Below are 16102 nucleotides of genomic sequence, written 5' to 3'. Positions count from 1 at the left end.
GTTCCCCTTCTGGCAGTGAAAGTAATAACACAAATAATGTCGCCACACGCTTATGATGTTCAATAGTTACAAAAATACAGATGCATTTCCACAGTTCCAAGACTAAAATATTCCATTATTTAGGCAGAGTTAATGTAATAGCTACTCCAAATATGTCTCAAATACCAGCCTATCCATAAGCAGCCATGTAAGATCGTGGAGCTCTCTACATGGCTCTGGGTTACTCCTCCCTTCAGCTACGTCAAACCAACGTCAAACCATTCCTGGTTGACGTAACATGCTTCACCAACGGTGAGCCAGCAGTCACCAGATTTAAAATCTATACAGCAAAATACAGATAGATTTACCTGGCAGTGTGTAAACTTGTTTGTTAAGGGTTTGAATGTTATGGATATTTATTTATATGTAAATGTCCACACTCCAGCTTTAAGTACAAATTTGACTATAATTTTCTAGATTTCAGGGGGAAATGTACTTTTTAATTCACTCATATTTGATAGCTATAGTTATACTTACTTTGCATATTGGGATTTTACATTTGATTTGATAGCTTAAAATTTCAATGCATTAGTATAGATTAAACTATTACTACAGTATAAACAGAAGTTAAATCTAGTTCTACCTCAACCAACTACAACAGTAAAATGCATATCTTTACCTTGATACTCTAAATACATTTAGCTTATAATACCTCTGTAATTTTTACTTCTTTGGTGCTTTGATCCTGTACTCTTGGGTTAGTGTGACTATCTCTATCTGCGGCAGTATCCCTATTCCTCTGGGCAAGACTAAACAGGCTGAGTCTCTGCTTCCTTTATGCCAATGAGCAAGGCATATATGGATACATTTTAAAGATTCAGAAATGGTATAATTCTAAGTTAATGCAAGACAGTATCCGTGTTCCTCTCATTTTCTGCTGCTGCTGGGAAGTTATGAATTGTTCTCTACAGTATGTGTAAAGTCAAAGTTGAGAGATAGCTGTTTTGTGCCCTTTAGCAAGGCAGGGCTGGATTTAGTCCAAGACTGTATCTGTTAATGTGCCCTTGAGAGGGAAATGCTGTCTGTCTGAGTTGGCAGCAGTGGTACCACCCTTGTTCTGCCCCACAGTGGGAGAAGAGAGAGGAGAGAGGTCAACTAAGAAAAGAGCTGACATGGAGAGAAACAAGCCAGTTATAGCCCGGGACTCTGCATATTCAGCTAAAAGCATCACCACGCCTGTCAACTCGCTATCCATACTCCTCACTTCCAGCAGCCAGTTCAGATTCGGGACATTTCAGAGGACAAGAATTGGATTTAGATGTATGACAGCAACCTGGGACAGAGAAGATGTCAGTTTCTGGAGGACAGACAGCAGGCAGAAACTAAAATAATGAGGTGGTGTGGTGGCCGCACCTACCTGTACATTCACCGTACGTTAAGTATGAAAAACAAGGAGAGAGAATCTTCCATCCATCCATCCATCTTCAACTGCTTATCCTGCGTACAGGGTCGCGGGGGGCTGGAGCCAATCCCAGCTTACATTGGGCAAAAGGCGGGGTACACCCTGGACAGGTTGCCAGTCCATCGCAGGGCCACACATAGACAAACAACCACTCACATCCACAACTAAGGACAATTTTAGAGACACCAATTAACCTAGCCTGCATGTCTTTGGATGGTGGGAGGAAGCCAGAGCACCCGGACAGAACCCACGCAGACACGGGGTGAACATGCAAACTCCACACAGAAAGGCCGAGGCAACCGGGGTTTTAACCCACGACCTTCTTGCTGTGAGGCGACAGTGCTAACCACTGCTCCACCATGCCGCCCCGGAGAGAGAATCTTACCACACTTAAATAAATAAAGGAGCTGATTTAATTTCCAGCTCTGATAACAATGCTTTAGCATTACATCACCAATTATTTCAAAGCCAGAGTAGTCTGGCAGCAAAAAAAAAAAACAAGAAAAAGGATCACTGCAGTGAATCAGAGTTCTGTCATGCTTAGAAAGATGAGATCATAATAAAAGATAAGATCATCATAAAAAATCTGATCTGATGTGAAATAGGTATAGTCACAATTCACAGATCAAATTGTTGGAGGTGATGCTTGCCTTACATTAGTTTCCCAGGGAAAGTTGACTGAGCACATATTAGGAGTACTGGTTTAAGTGCTGTGTGTCACATTTGGAATCTACAAAGACAACCACATTAACTGTTTATATTTCCTGTCTACTGAATATCTTTACACTATAGTATACACTCACACAGGCAGACATACTGTATACTGTTGTGAGTCAGCAACAGGCTCAATGGGAGCAGGCCTGGTTTTTGGCATCTGTCCTCTTAATTCAGTCAGGCTTCTCTTGGGACAGCTGACTTCACTGCCGGCCATGTCCAGCATCTGCGTTTGTGTGTGAGTGTCTACATATCTGTCTGTCTGAAAGACCTTTTGACAAGATGGGATTTAACTGAACAAAGTTTTCACTGGCTCAATGACACTACTATAAAATATCACTATATATATATATATATATATAAATATATATATCACCCCAAATCCAGAACCCTGAGACTGTAGGGTTAGTGAGTGTCAAGACCACTGCCCAGGATGAAACGACAAAGATCCAAGAGTACATCAGGAAGATGGCCCCCAAAGATGAAGGGCTTAGTAAATACCTCAGGCAGCAGAAACCCAAGGGTGAGGACAAGGAAGACGAAGAACCTTCATGGAGAGACAAGCCGCTGCACGGTACGTACCACAGACAAATAGTGGCTGATATCAAGAAATCCTACCAGTGGCTGGAAAAGGCTGGACTGAAGGACAGCACAGAAGCACTAATCATGGCAACAGGCACTCAACAACAGGCACTCAGTACAAGATCAATAGAGGCTGGGGTCTACCACAACAGGCAGGACCCCAGGTCCAGACTGTTCATGGATGCCCTAGGGGCCGTACAGCACATAACAGCAGGGTGTAAGATGCAGGCAGTAAATGCGTACATGGAACACCATAACCAGGTAGCTGTCATAATGTACAGGAACATCTGCCATGAGTATGGGCTGGAAGTCCCAAGGTCAAAATGGAAGACACCTCCTAAGGTAGTTGAGAATGACTGAGCTAAGATCCTGTGGGACTTCAAGATCCAGACTGACAAACTGGTGATGGCTAACCAACCAGACATCGTGTTGATCGACAAACAGCAGAAGAAGGCAGTAGTGATAGATGTGGCAATCCCAAGCGACAGCAACATCAAGAAGAAGGAACACGAGAAGCTTGAAAAATACCAAGGGCTGAAAAGGAGCTAGAAAAGATGTGGAAAGTAAGAGCAACAGTGGTGCCAGTGGTAATCGGAGCACTAGGGGCTGTAACCCCCAAACTGGGAGAGTGGCTCCAGCAGATTCCAGGTAAAACATCAGAGGTCTATGTCCAGAAGAGTGGAGTCCTAGGAACAGCTAAGATACTGCGCAGAACCCTCAAACTCCCAGGACCTGAGCTTGAGGATGGCACATCCCACCTCACAAGGGGTGAGAGGGGGATAGAGGAAAAACAATATGCATAGAATATTACTCATTAGGGAAATCAAAAATGTTATACTGGCTTTTCAGCTGGTGTGGTGCCCGAACAATAATGCTGCGATGATGTGTTGAGAAGAAATCCGCTTGACACTGTTCTTGATCATAAAAGTTTATTACATCAAAGAGTTCAGCATCAATTACAAGCTCTGCAGCAGCTTGGAGAGTGACCCAGCCCGATGGCCACTCTGTCTCTCTGTACATCAAACATCGCTTATATAGGGTGTGTAGGTGTATGTTAGATACCATAGAAGGGTTCAGTACTATTCTGAGATAACAAAACACAGGGTCAGAGGTCACATTCTATAGAAGGGTTCAGTCCCTACATAACCACCAATCACTACTCTCCCCTTAAGAGGTCACTGACCCTCTGTGCAGCTGCTACAGTGCTATTTTAAACTGTTATGCGTCAAATGCACATATATTATACACCACACTGGTATGCACCACTATTGATTAAAAGCACAGGTTCGAGGTCATTTGTAAACTGAATGCCAATTTCTTAAACAAAAATTAGGCTTGTTCTAGACTAGGGATGCATTTCAGTGGCCATCTAATAAGTTTAGTCTAATTCCAGTCTGGGAAACCAGCCCACAGGGACGGTGATCAAACCATTATGTGAAAGCCTAAGCATTTGAGAAGTGATTGCAAACCATTATTATTTTTTCCCTACATGTGCTCATCTTTTTCTGTATTATTCTGCATTAAATAAGGCATATTTTGTAGTGGGTTAGTCAGCTTTCATTAACAACTTTATTAAAGGGGCCATGTGCAATTTTAAAAGATATACCAAAAACGGGTATTAGCTGCACTGCTCCTTAAGTCTTTAGCGCATTTCTTTCCTCGGTAAAGCTTTTGAATATTGCATATAGAGTGCTATTGTAGAATGATTGACAACTGTGCCACAATACTGCTTAAGCCTGCCTCAAGGTCACTGCTACTACACCGCAGAAAAACACCTGTGTGAATACTGGTGTGTATTTGTGTGTGTGTGTGTGTGTGTGTGTGTGTGTGTGTGTGTGGGTTTTGCTCCCTCACAGAGCAAAATGGCTGTGTATCATTTATAATCTGTCCTCTGAGAGCCATCTCTCTCTCTCTTCTTCACTGCCTCCTATTTCATTCTCTCTCTTTTCCTACCTCTTTTTTCCCTTTTACAGAGTCACTAGGGGAGGGGAGGGGAGAGCAGGGCAGACAGGAGAGAAGGAGGAGAGAAGTTGCAGAGCAGGAGAAATTGTCCTTATTAAAGAGATGGCTGCTCCATGTGAGAGATCCCTTGTGGGACGGAGATTAAATAGACTGCGTCAGAGGGGAACGCGCTTGCGGTGCTGCGACTGGAGGACGTGATAAGTATGATCATCAGCGACGGAGGGATGGAGGAAAAGAACGAGAGCAAGGAGGAGAGATGGGATGTGGGACAAACAGACAAGAATAATGTAGGAGAGGAGAGGAGAGAACAGGGTTAAGATTAGAAGAGGAGAATGTGCAGAAATGTAGGAGCGCCCAGACTGAAATGTGGATTGTATTTCAAGGGAGAAGGAAAACAGTGAGAAGGTGGGTGTGAATGAAGGAAAATGAGAACGAAAGGAGATGGAGAGGAGAAGATAGAGGTGAGAAGAGGTGGATGACAGATGCGTGGGGCAAACAGTTTCCTGAGTTATGAATAGAATTCAAAAAAAGTCCTCTTCATGAGAGCAGTACAGAACGTAGTGAGTGAGATACGGAGGAGGAATAAGAAGAGTAATAGTCAGCACTGTCTTGATATTACAGAGGGATGCTATATATGATGCTAGATGGACAACGGTATCTGCTAGAGGAGAATAGAATAGAAAAAAGATAGATAGCTAAAAAAATGAAGTGTAATTTTACAAATTTTTATCTACCCTGACAGGAAACAGTGTCTTTTGATCATCCTTCATTTTTTCTTTCTCCTGCTATACCTCCAGTTATTTCCCTTTTTGTTCTCTGCCTACATTGCCAACCACTCACATACACATCACTACTTCTGTGTCCTTGAAATTAAGGCAGTGTCACTAAAGAAAAATGGATGCAAAAATTCAAATCACTGGTTACAGATCAATAGATTTGTATAGTACGTGAGACACTGTTGTGTGTGTGCGTATGGTATCGAATCACATGCGGATAAACAAGTCAAGTGCTCACCTCAGTGAGTGGACTGTTAACACAAGAACCATCAACAACCTCCTCCCATGAGAAATACAGGCACTGTGTATGATGCATCATCTGGCCACTATCCACCACCGTCATTACTGCCACAAAACGATGCAGGGGCTTTCCCCTCAGGGATCTGCTATAAACCCAACTGTCACCTGCATTTCTACAAGCCATTTTTCCCACTTTTTCCCACAGCCTACTGTGCTCTGTGTTAACAGAGGTGAATCAGCTTAGATAATTGTAGCGTTATTTTTGTTGTCTTTGTGGAAGTCTTGTCTCTATTTAAAAAAAAGAGTTCATTTAAATTCACCAACAATCATTTCTACATTCTGGAAAATATAACATAAAATATAACAGTTTAGGGACAAACAGAAGTTTGGAAATAGTGTGCTACTTTTCCAGTGCTATTCCATTGTTACTAAATCAGTAAAAGAAGTGAGAGTAGAAGAGAGGGATGATGAAGGTTATAGATGTAGAGCAGGTCTATTTAGGCTACGCTGTACACTGGCCCACTGGGATATCAGCGACCGACCAGCACACCGAAATAGAAATGGGAGCAGAGGAGAGAGAGAAAGGAGAGGTAAGGTGTGGTGAGACAAAGGAATGGGAGGTAGATGGAGAGAGAGTAAGGGCAGGTGTATGGGTTGATGAGGAGGAGGTCTGGAGGGGACAGGAGGGAGAGTTAGGGAGGGGTGAAGGCAGGTAAGAAGTAAGACGATTTAAGGGAGAAGACAGCCATGATAGAGTTGGTAGTAGGGCTGGGCAATAACACAATAATGATAATTATAGCAATATATATTCCTCAATAATATAATAAATGTTCAAAATATCGTCAATAAATATTTGGTTTAATTCATTTGAATCACAGACAAATTAGCACTTAATTTTTCTATTAAAATATTTATTTTGTTGAGGAAAAGGGACTAAAAAAGATTTACTAATCATATTTGTTGAAAAAGATTTTATCATAATAGTTTTGAATGTTCTACCTCAGATTTGTGAAGTGATCCACTGTTTGGCATCAAGTGTTTGGCACATACTGACCATAAAGAAAACACATAATTAACCATCTGGTTTCTTTAATTCTAACTCAGGAACAAAAATCAGCCTTTAAACTTGAAAGAAATAATGATTTGACGTATATCGTGATAATCATCGATATCAAATGATATGAGAGGTTTTTATCGTGATAACATGTTTGATTTGAAACAAGATTTATGCTACTTTTACGCCTGTACTGTAAATACAGTGTCTACAGTAGCTGGAGCCAACAGACAGTGAGCCTAGCTTAGCATAAAGACTGGAAATAGGCAAACAGCTTTGCTCTGTCAAGAGGTAACAAAAGAAAAAAACAAAGTGTAAGAACAACAATTTGACATTTTATGGGGGTTTATGTGCCAGACTATTTCTTAGAGTGAGAGAGGTATCAATCTTCTCATCTAACTTTCGGCAAAACAATTGTAGCTAACTTCTGTTCATGCATTTTTATGCGCAATGGCTTGTAGCTTAGACCTTTCTTCTAAACAGTTGCTTATCTTTTGTACTGACCATTTTATGCCCATCCAAGCCTGAACAACACACCAATGTCTACAAAGAAAATGAATGTGACTTTAATTTCAGAGCTATGCAACTCTTCCCACTTAATGATGAGAATATGAGAAGGTGGACATCAGGTGTCAATATTATTTACCTGCAGACATGGACAACCACTTCCATTTTAGTCAGGATACAGATGATACCGTATAGAAACTGAAGGTATCCATTTTGTATTAAGTTGGAGATCATTACATTTTATATATAGTATTGATGTGATTAAGATATTGGTAAACTTCTGGTAAGGGCTTGATCAAAAACTGCAGGTTGGGGTAAGGTGATTTGCGGAGAAGGGGGATTTGTAAGTGGTTGAGGAAAATCCGGCACTAGAGGCCATTGAAAGGTGGAGAGAACATGGAGGTAGTAAGAAGACTGAAATGAGGTATGGCGATATTAGAGGGCAAAGCGAAGGGGTTCAGGGTGAGGATATGAAAATGCGCTGAGTTGGAAATAAGAAGAAGTCTGGCTGGCTACAATTATTAAAAAAGAATAACTGCTGAATTTTACTCTTGGATTGAATTCCTATTACTTATTCAAAAGTTTCTGCTGTATTAATTACTATTTAGTGCTATCTCTCTTCAGCATGCATGAAATAGCATTTCATTCCATCACCTTGGTGTGTAAAGTCATACTGATGTACAGCTCAGCACGCAGTGAACTGAAAGTTATAAAAAAAGGTAACTGAGGCCGATCTTTGCTGGTTGCTGCTGGGTGTTCTGCTTTGGATGATAATACTATCAAAAATACAGTACGCGGCTGAAAAGTGAAAGTTTGTGTAAGCTTTTAGGGAAGCATATTTTAAAATTATATTTATATAATATATAGTTTTATATATTTTCACTGCTTCATTTCCAATATTATATTAGTTCATCCAAGTTTGCAGTCGTATCTAAATTGCCAGAAAAGCCTACCGCTGTAGTTTTGTGAGATGGATAGACTCCTTGTATATAATGCGGTTTCCACACATATCTATATTTACTCCTACTTTTCCACATGGCCTCGCTAAGTACCCTCCTTCCCTTCCTTTCTCACAACATCAAAGACCATCGCTGCCCTAAGCACCTCTTCATCCTCCCGACCCTCGAGGAATGGCTCTGCCCTGAGCACCCTCTCACAATTTCTTGCTCCCTACCGATGTGCTGCACCTCTCTACAGTCCCTTGAGAAAATAGTTACACTGTGAGCACCAACCAACCAACCTTCTTTTCTGCTTTCTCCAGAAAAGCAGGTCAGACCTCGAGCAGCTTCCTGCCGTCTCTTCTCGGAAACTAAGCTGTAGCCTGACACCCCGTCTGGCCCTTGACTGACTCATGCCATTCACCCGCTGACTGCCTGAGGGAAACGCTAGCTTCTTCACCCCACTGTCACCTACAAGACAACAAATAGGTAACTACATCCAGGGTGCAGGAATGCAATACAAGGAAGCAGGCTACTGAGAAAACTGAAGGGTATGAAATAGAGAATGAAGGCATGTTATAGAATTACGTCAATCTGCCACTTAATCAATATTCATTTGATCACCATCTTCATCATCATGTATCAAGTTATCTCATGCAAATTTGATTTTAAGAAAAAGGAATTTTACTTCCTGGGGACGTTTAAGTTTTAACATTAAATCATGTGTTGCGTTCTTCTGCCATGGATTAAGATAATTGTTCATCTATTGGGGCCAAACCTTTAAAAACAAAAACAAAAAATTAATAAACATAATGCTTTAAGAAATGTGTCCTACAGACGCCTCTTTTAGTTCCTAAAACATCTAGATTATTAACATAGAGGTATGTTTCCCCAAACCACAGCTATTGTATTGTATGCGCTATTCTGTTTTCTTTATAGCTATCATGTACATAATGTGTATCATGTGTTGGAGCTATTGTAGCAGTTCTCAATCTCATGTAATCTCCAACTACTCTGCCTGGAAATGCAGTAAGCACCATATACTCTAATCCTAAATCATATACAACTTAAATTTATTTTTAGGCTAAATTAATAAACAGCCTCTCATATGTCACAGTTTTTCAAAGTTTTACAGTTTCATGTACTGCAGCAACAATGCTGCAGGGGCTTACTGCTTGCAGTGTCAAATTGCATGTGGTGCAACCCCTTCACTGGTTGCATTTCTATACTTACAGGGCCATTATGCATTTATGCTGCATAATGGGCTACAGCCATGAACTGTTAGCATCATGTGAACGGGCTGGTATAAGCTACAGGGCTAATAGGTCAACCGTGCCCAGGGCTTCTTACCATCAAACGCAGGGCCCCGGGACACATACACATTACACACACCACACATGATGACAGCAAGCAATACAGAATACCTTCAAGGATGATTACCATGATCACATTTCTGGGGTAACATATGTTCTGTGGAGCAACCACAAAGCACAGAAGGGGATCCACACAACATTAACATAGAAACACCTGGGAGCACTAATGCAAATAGCAGTAGATACCATTACTCAGTTTCCACTTAGTGAATGTACTAGTGGGAGATAAAATAATTAATTAGATCAATTAATAATTATAAACAGAGATAATAGAAGAGGATCATCCTGCTTGTTAGCAGTAGGGCAAGATCTCAGCCAAAACATTGCGACTTGTTAAATGGACTTAGCCAATGAAAATACTGACAAACTATCATATGGAAGCATCTCATGTATCGAAACAGAGTACTGCACAAGATACACAATGCACTCTAGTAAATCAAATGAATAACAAAATCATTAATCGGCACACACATTTGAGATTGTAGTGTTTTGAGTGATCCAGTCGGCAGAGCCTTGAATTTATATACATTCTGAATTGCTCCTTAGAGAAATGCTTTTCTTCTTTTTATGATTATTATTTTACCCACTGGAGGAACTATAACTATGCACGGTGATCCAGAATAATGTTAGGGTGGAACACACTGGCACACTGGCTTAAAATCAGACTTTCCCTTATTTCAAAAGAGCTGTACCATGTTATCATGACTCAGAATATAAGAAAAAAAAAAAAGGTAAACGTTGAAGTACAGTGTATAACTTTTGCTATTATGTAATATTTTATGATTATGAAGAGGATAATTCTTTCCCCTCAGTGTTAGAGATAGTTTTGCACATGCAGTGGCACTGGGGAACTGTTGTGTTCAACAAATCATATTACCAGTAACAGAAACCACATTTCTCTTATGTAAGTTTAATTACTATTTTAGTTTTATTGAAGTCTGCAGGCTGCAATCCTGGGTTAGTGTTTACTGATAAAATGTAATGTTCGTATATCTAATCGTGTTGCTCATGAGAATGGGAAACTGTAATTATAATTTTATGTCTGTTATGATAATTTCATTGCTAGTTCTAATGCTAATTGTTTCTTACTGATGTTGCAAATGTGGTGAGCAACAGGCACAGCATCCCCGATCTGAGTCAGTGTTCGTCAGTGCTTTCATTCTGTTCCATCTTTATTTCCTCGTTATTCAACTCTGTGACTTGGACGATTCTCTGAATTTTTCTGGTTTACTCTGCCGTTGTCTTGCCACAGGTATTACCACCAGCTTACCTGGAAGTGGCGCTATTGGATGAGAAGACCAGGGAACACAATCTTCTATGACTATCAGCCTACAAGGTTACAGGTTACCTCTGATGTCGCACAGATGACACTACACGAATACTTGTCAATGATCCCTCCATCGGGGGTGGTAGATGATTTCAATAATAAAATACTTAATGGACAGATGAAGCCATTAGAGAGGCCTGTTTTTGTATGCTCTCTGCACTGCAGCTGGGGATGAAGAAACAGAAAATCCTACTTTTACGCAAGTTGATAAAGTAATGGTTTAGCCATTATCAACAATACATATACAAATATCTGAATTACCTAAAGTGGATATGATGGATCTTAGGTAGGTATGTGATAAATATGAGGGTATTCTGTGGTATCACATGCTATGCTTTTGTGCTGTTCTCACATTTTCTTTATTGAATATCTCCTCCATGAAGAAAAATACTGTTATACCTAAACACAAACCTACACCTGTCAAAAAAAACAGCAAGGAGAAATACTACACATTTGCCCTGCAGATAGGACATATTTGCTGGATTTTCCCAATTGTTTAACAGAAAATAAATAGGAAACAGGTGTCATACCTGTTTCCTATCTATTCATAAAAATTATTTTATTTAAATTTTTTGCTTTCTCATTTCATTCATGCCCAGTCCACATTTGCAGATGCCACAGCACATCCCACGTGGTCAAAAACCTTTACCGTGTTGCCCCAGAGACCTGCTCCTTAATAAGGCATCGGCTGATTGGCCGACAGGATGGAAGAATGACAAGGGAGGGTGGGGGGCTTGTGTGGGGGAGGGGGGAATGAGGGGGGCTAAACTGTTCAGAGAGATTTCTATGCATACTAACCAGGTCTAACACTAGCTGGCTGAAAAGAATTTTCATTAGTCCCTTCAAACAGGACTCCCTCCGGTGTCTGCTGTCTGTTCTGATGCTGCGCTTACACAGGTGCTTTATCAGGTTTGTGCACGTGTGTGCTTTCATCATTGATTTTTAAATTAAATAAATCAGGTGCACCCGGAAAATAATGATCTATATCCAAAGCAACAGTAAATACAAGGAAAGTCTACCATCAATCTCGAGATACAGTAGTACAACACATTGCTCAAGATGATCCTTCATTCAACACACAACAGTGCACACATATTCACACACACATCCAAGCACATACACAGACAAGCACGGACTCACCTTCTGTGGGTGAGGTTTTCAGTCGTTTGCACAGTCCCTCTACGCCCCCGTAGTCCTCCTGGAGCTTGACCACCGCCTCTGTGCCACGCAGCTCCATCAAAGCGCGGAGCTCCATGAGCGAGCAGCCAAAGGCTGCCGCATGGTTGCCCTCATTTCTTTGGTTCTTGGCATAAAAATCGCTGTTGGACATGTCCCCCATGATGTCAGCTAGTCAAGTCAGTTAGATACAGTAAGTGTTGTTATTGCTTAAAGATCAATTAAAAAGCTTGCACAACAGAGAGATGAGGTCAGTCTCATCAAAAAAAAAAAATCCAAAATAGGTATCAAGCAGGCAACAACCAAAAAAGGGAAAAAAGAATGCCACTTGTAGGTTAAATATGCAGATAGAGATTAAAAAGGAATGGAAAATCCGAGGAGACAAATCGATGAGGAGCTTCTCTGTTTCAGGAGAGACTGTCAGATATCAGTAGACCAAAAACCATCAAAGAGAAGAAACAGAAGAAGAGGAGAAAGAGCAGCAGAGAACGAGGAGAGGCGGGGATGACGGAACACAAGCGGGGAGCATCCAGGTGAGCGTTGGACAGCCCCAGTGGTCAGGTCCTGAGAAGGGCAATGATGGTGGTTGCAAGTCCTGTAGGTATCAGGCTCACCACGGCTGCAGTCCAGACCCGCTCCATGTGTGGTTTCCCATTGCTGCTATTCTGCTGTTACATCCGCTGCCTCTCTGTCTCTACATGGTGGTCTTCCCCATCACTGCTACAGGGAGAGAGAGGGAGAGAGGGAGAGAGAGAGAGGGGGGGGCGGGGGGGTGGACAAATTTGAGAGATGAATTCAAAGAGGACAGAAGGTGAGGGAGGAGGAGGAGGAGGAGAGACACAGAAAGAGAGCACAAGGATGAGTGTTGCGTTCTCAGGGCAGGGGTGAATGCAGCGGTAGATGGTGCACGGCTGAAGGACAGCCTCCCCTGACTGCTGCAGTAACTGTGGCTCTGCTATCTCTATCTACTGCTGCTGCTGCTGCTGCTGCTGCTGCTGCTAACCTCATTCTGAGGACACACCGACTGACAGAAAAAGAGAGAGAGGGAGAGAGAGAGAGGGTAAGAGAGAGAGAGGGAGAGAGGATACAAAAGAGAGGGAGGGTGGAGAGAAGAGGATGCTCCTTTCTGGTGCAGAGCGGAGAGGAGATGTGCGCGGGCGGGAGGCTTTGGCTGCTCTGACGACAAAGCGGAGAGGCAGCACGTAACGCTGCACTGTCACGGGGAGGATGGGCTGAGCTGTGGAGCAGCTGCTGCTATCTCTCCACTAGCTCTCACGCTACAGTAAGTGACCTATCCTATGCAGTCACCCATCTCAGTGATCCATTGCTGTCTGCCTGTTGTCTTGTAATGCCCGGCATTAATGATTTCACTCCCGCCCTCTCACTTTAGAACTACACTGAGCTCAGACAAGGGACCTCTACGGAGTTAAGGTGTAACACTGCAATTTATTCTGTGGTCAATTTACATTAATTGGAAGTAAATTACCATCATGGAATACATTTCTAGGTGTGAGGGTGTAAAAAGTAAAATATTGAGGCTGGAAAAAGTCTGTACAAATTTTTTTTAATTGCTGAAAAATCAGTTGGTTAGTTCATCTTTCGATACTTTCTAGCGTCTCTTCTCGACTGTCTGTGGCACTCAAGCACATTTCGTTCCATTTGTTCTGAAGATGTAAATATTTTAAAATAGATCACATATAGGGTTTCATTCAAGAAAGGTTTGGTCATTTCCTGAAACCCGCCGGGCACTATGGTTATTAGCAAGTTACACAAACAGCCTTGGTTACGCTCTAGTGAGTATTTTCTGCAACGCTGACTAAAATTAAATCCAGGAAGGTGTAACAAAATATTGTGTCACCCTGTGAAATGGTTGTGTTTGTAATGGTTTCTGGTACAGAGGAATGAACAACACAAGCACTACTTGTTAATAGCATCAATTCATTGTTAGTTCGTCTGTCCATAAGATTTGTCGAAAGTAGAGGAAATAAAGAATATTGACCTTTTTCCTTTAAGTCACCATTTTTTCTACCCACCCCCACATAAAACACACACAACAACATCACAATAAAATGCCCAAAACACTAGTGATGAATCTAAATAAGGTTGGTCGTTAATATTATTATTCAAAGTAAATCTCTGGCTTTCAGCTGCCCTTCATCACTACCCACCCACTCAGGGCGAGACCTGAAATCAAAGCGCCTCTGTATTGCATCATGTTACAGTAAATTAACACTAAACCACAAAGACTGCCTGGGCTATACAGTCTCTCCATCATCTGTCATGCACAGTATTAATACTGCAAAGAATTCCTCTATGAGATCCCCAAGGAGTCATAATGCAGCAGTAAAGCAGCAAAACCATTAAATGCGACAAGTGAACAGTGGGGGACACCTGAAGACTCTCGATATGTTCAGTTAAAATCTGAACAAGAAAGAAGTAGCTGAAACTACAGCTCCAATAACAAGGCTGGTCACTAAATTAATTAAACAAACTATTCAATCATATAATGACTTATTCAGTTATTAACTTTTGGGAGATCTTTTAGTGTATAGTCTGCCCTTGAGGGGTTCACCTGTGCTTTACATCACACACTTTCCTATATGCAAAAGGCTTGCTTTATATACCACATCTAACTGAAATAATATCCAATAATCAGATGTATAGTAGGAGTTAAATCAAATGCGTAACTAGCCAAGAACGAGCAGCTACAATGTCGTGGATTGCTAATGTTAAGCTGAAACATGTTCCTTGTGACTGCTTCTGTGGCTACTTGTGCATGTGTTTAAACCACAGCAAAGTTAAAGGAGTTACCCAGTCTTTTGTTTTTGAAGGTGCTTCACCTTGTTGTTGGTGTGCAGTAAAAAAAAGAAGTAATAGAATGGCCAGGTAACATGAACATCAATACATTATTCATGTCTCTCCCTGCTAGGAGACTTTCTGTTGTTAAACCATTCCCAGAACCTAGAAGACACGTTGACGTAGGCGCAGTTGGCGCACTGAAATATGAGTAAACAACACAGTGCAACACGCTGTTGAAGAGGCAGCTTGTTGTTTTGTTTTTGTCTGTTTGTTAACAGTTGGTTTGGTAAAGTAACAAAGGGAATTAACAGAAAATTAACTTAGCAGCAGATAAAACTCAACAACACTGCAGTGGTGAGAACACTAATTGGTATTGTTGGATTCTAGTTACTACTAGCACTGCTTAAATCAAACAGACTAGTACAATCAGTACGGTGTCTAGTTGCAAATATCCAGTGATACTGATGGCACTAGTACCGGACACAGTTGTGCACTTGGGAACGGTGGGGCACCGCCATTGTCACAGCAGGGGGGTGAAGAAACCCTGCCAACTTATGAATACACATCTGTAACTCCACAGGAACCAGCGCTGTCCGTTAATGAGCTCCAGCCTTTATGAAGGTGACAAAGTTAAGACAGCAATGGCAGTGTCACCTGGACAGGTGCAACCTAACGGACCTGCAAAGCATTTCTGTAAAGCAAGGCAGACGTGGAAATTTTGAGGTACTTCTGCTTTACTTGTATAATTTCATTTTAGTGTACTTTATACCTATATATTTTGGAGCCGAATATTTTTTTTTCACTCCACTCCCTTTACCTGACAGCTTTAGTTACTAGTTCATTTTAAGTCATCTAATAAATTGAGTATTATTACAGATTAAGCTACCCAGCAGTATATACAGTAGTTAAAACTAGCCCCACTTTTACCTGCAACATTAAAAGCAGGGTAGGTAAGTTTGAGAAACTAGCAAGAAACTGCTGGATTTTTTAAATATCCAACAGAGAAACACCCACCCACTCCATTCTGGGCTCCTTCCAAAGCCACGCCCCCAAAACACGTGAATGCGCGTTGCCGAGTGGCTCACATCAGGGGTAAGTAAACATTTAACTTTATCGTTATGAAAATAAACAAAACAACTAACCCGGTTGTTAGTACTCACTATCTAGCTAGCATGTTAATATTGGATAGGTTTAAAAAGACTGACTTTGATTC

General features: G+C 41.4%; 1 protein-coding gene across 3 annotated transcripts in view; it reads right to left on the bottom strand.

Moving 5' to 3' along the window:
- The window catches only part of atp2b2 (ATPase plasma membrane Ca2+ transporting 2), a 150631-nt gene that overhangs the window by 69425 nt on the left and 65104 nt on the right, over positions 1 to 16102 (bottom strand). For all 3 annotated transcript variants that reach the window (XM_046076181.1, XM_046076182.1, XM_046076183.1), the window contains exon 3: positions 12055 to 12810. In XM_046076181.1, coding sequence (XP_045932137.1) covers positions 12055 to 12253 — 199 coding nt within the window. In that variant the 5' untranslated portion in view covers positions 12254 to 12810. The remainder of the gene's footprint in view (positions 1 to 12054; positions 12811 to 16102) is intronic.

This window comes from Micropterus dolomieu, linkage group LG18 (genome assembly GCF_021292245.1).
Source record: "Micropterus dolomieu isolate WLL.071019.BEF.003 ecotype Adirondacks linkage group LG18, ASM2129224v1, whole genome shotgun sequence".
NCBI lineage: Eukaryota > Metazoa > Chordata > Actinopteri > Centrarchiformes > Centrarchidae > Micropterus > Micropterus dolomieu.
This window is presented reverse-complemented; position numbering and strand designations above follow the sequence as displayed.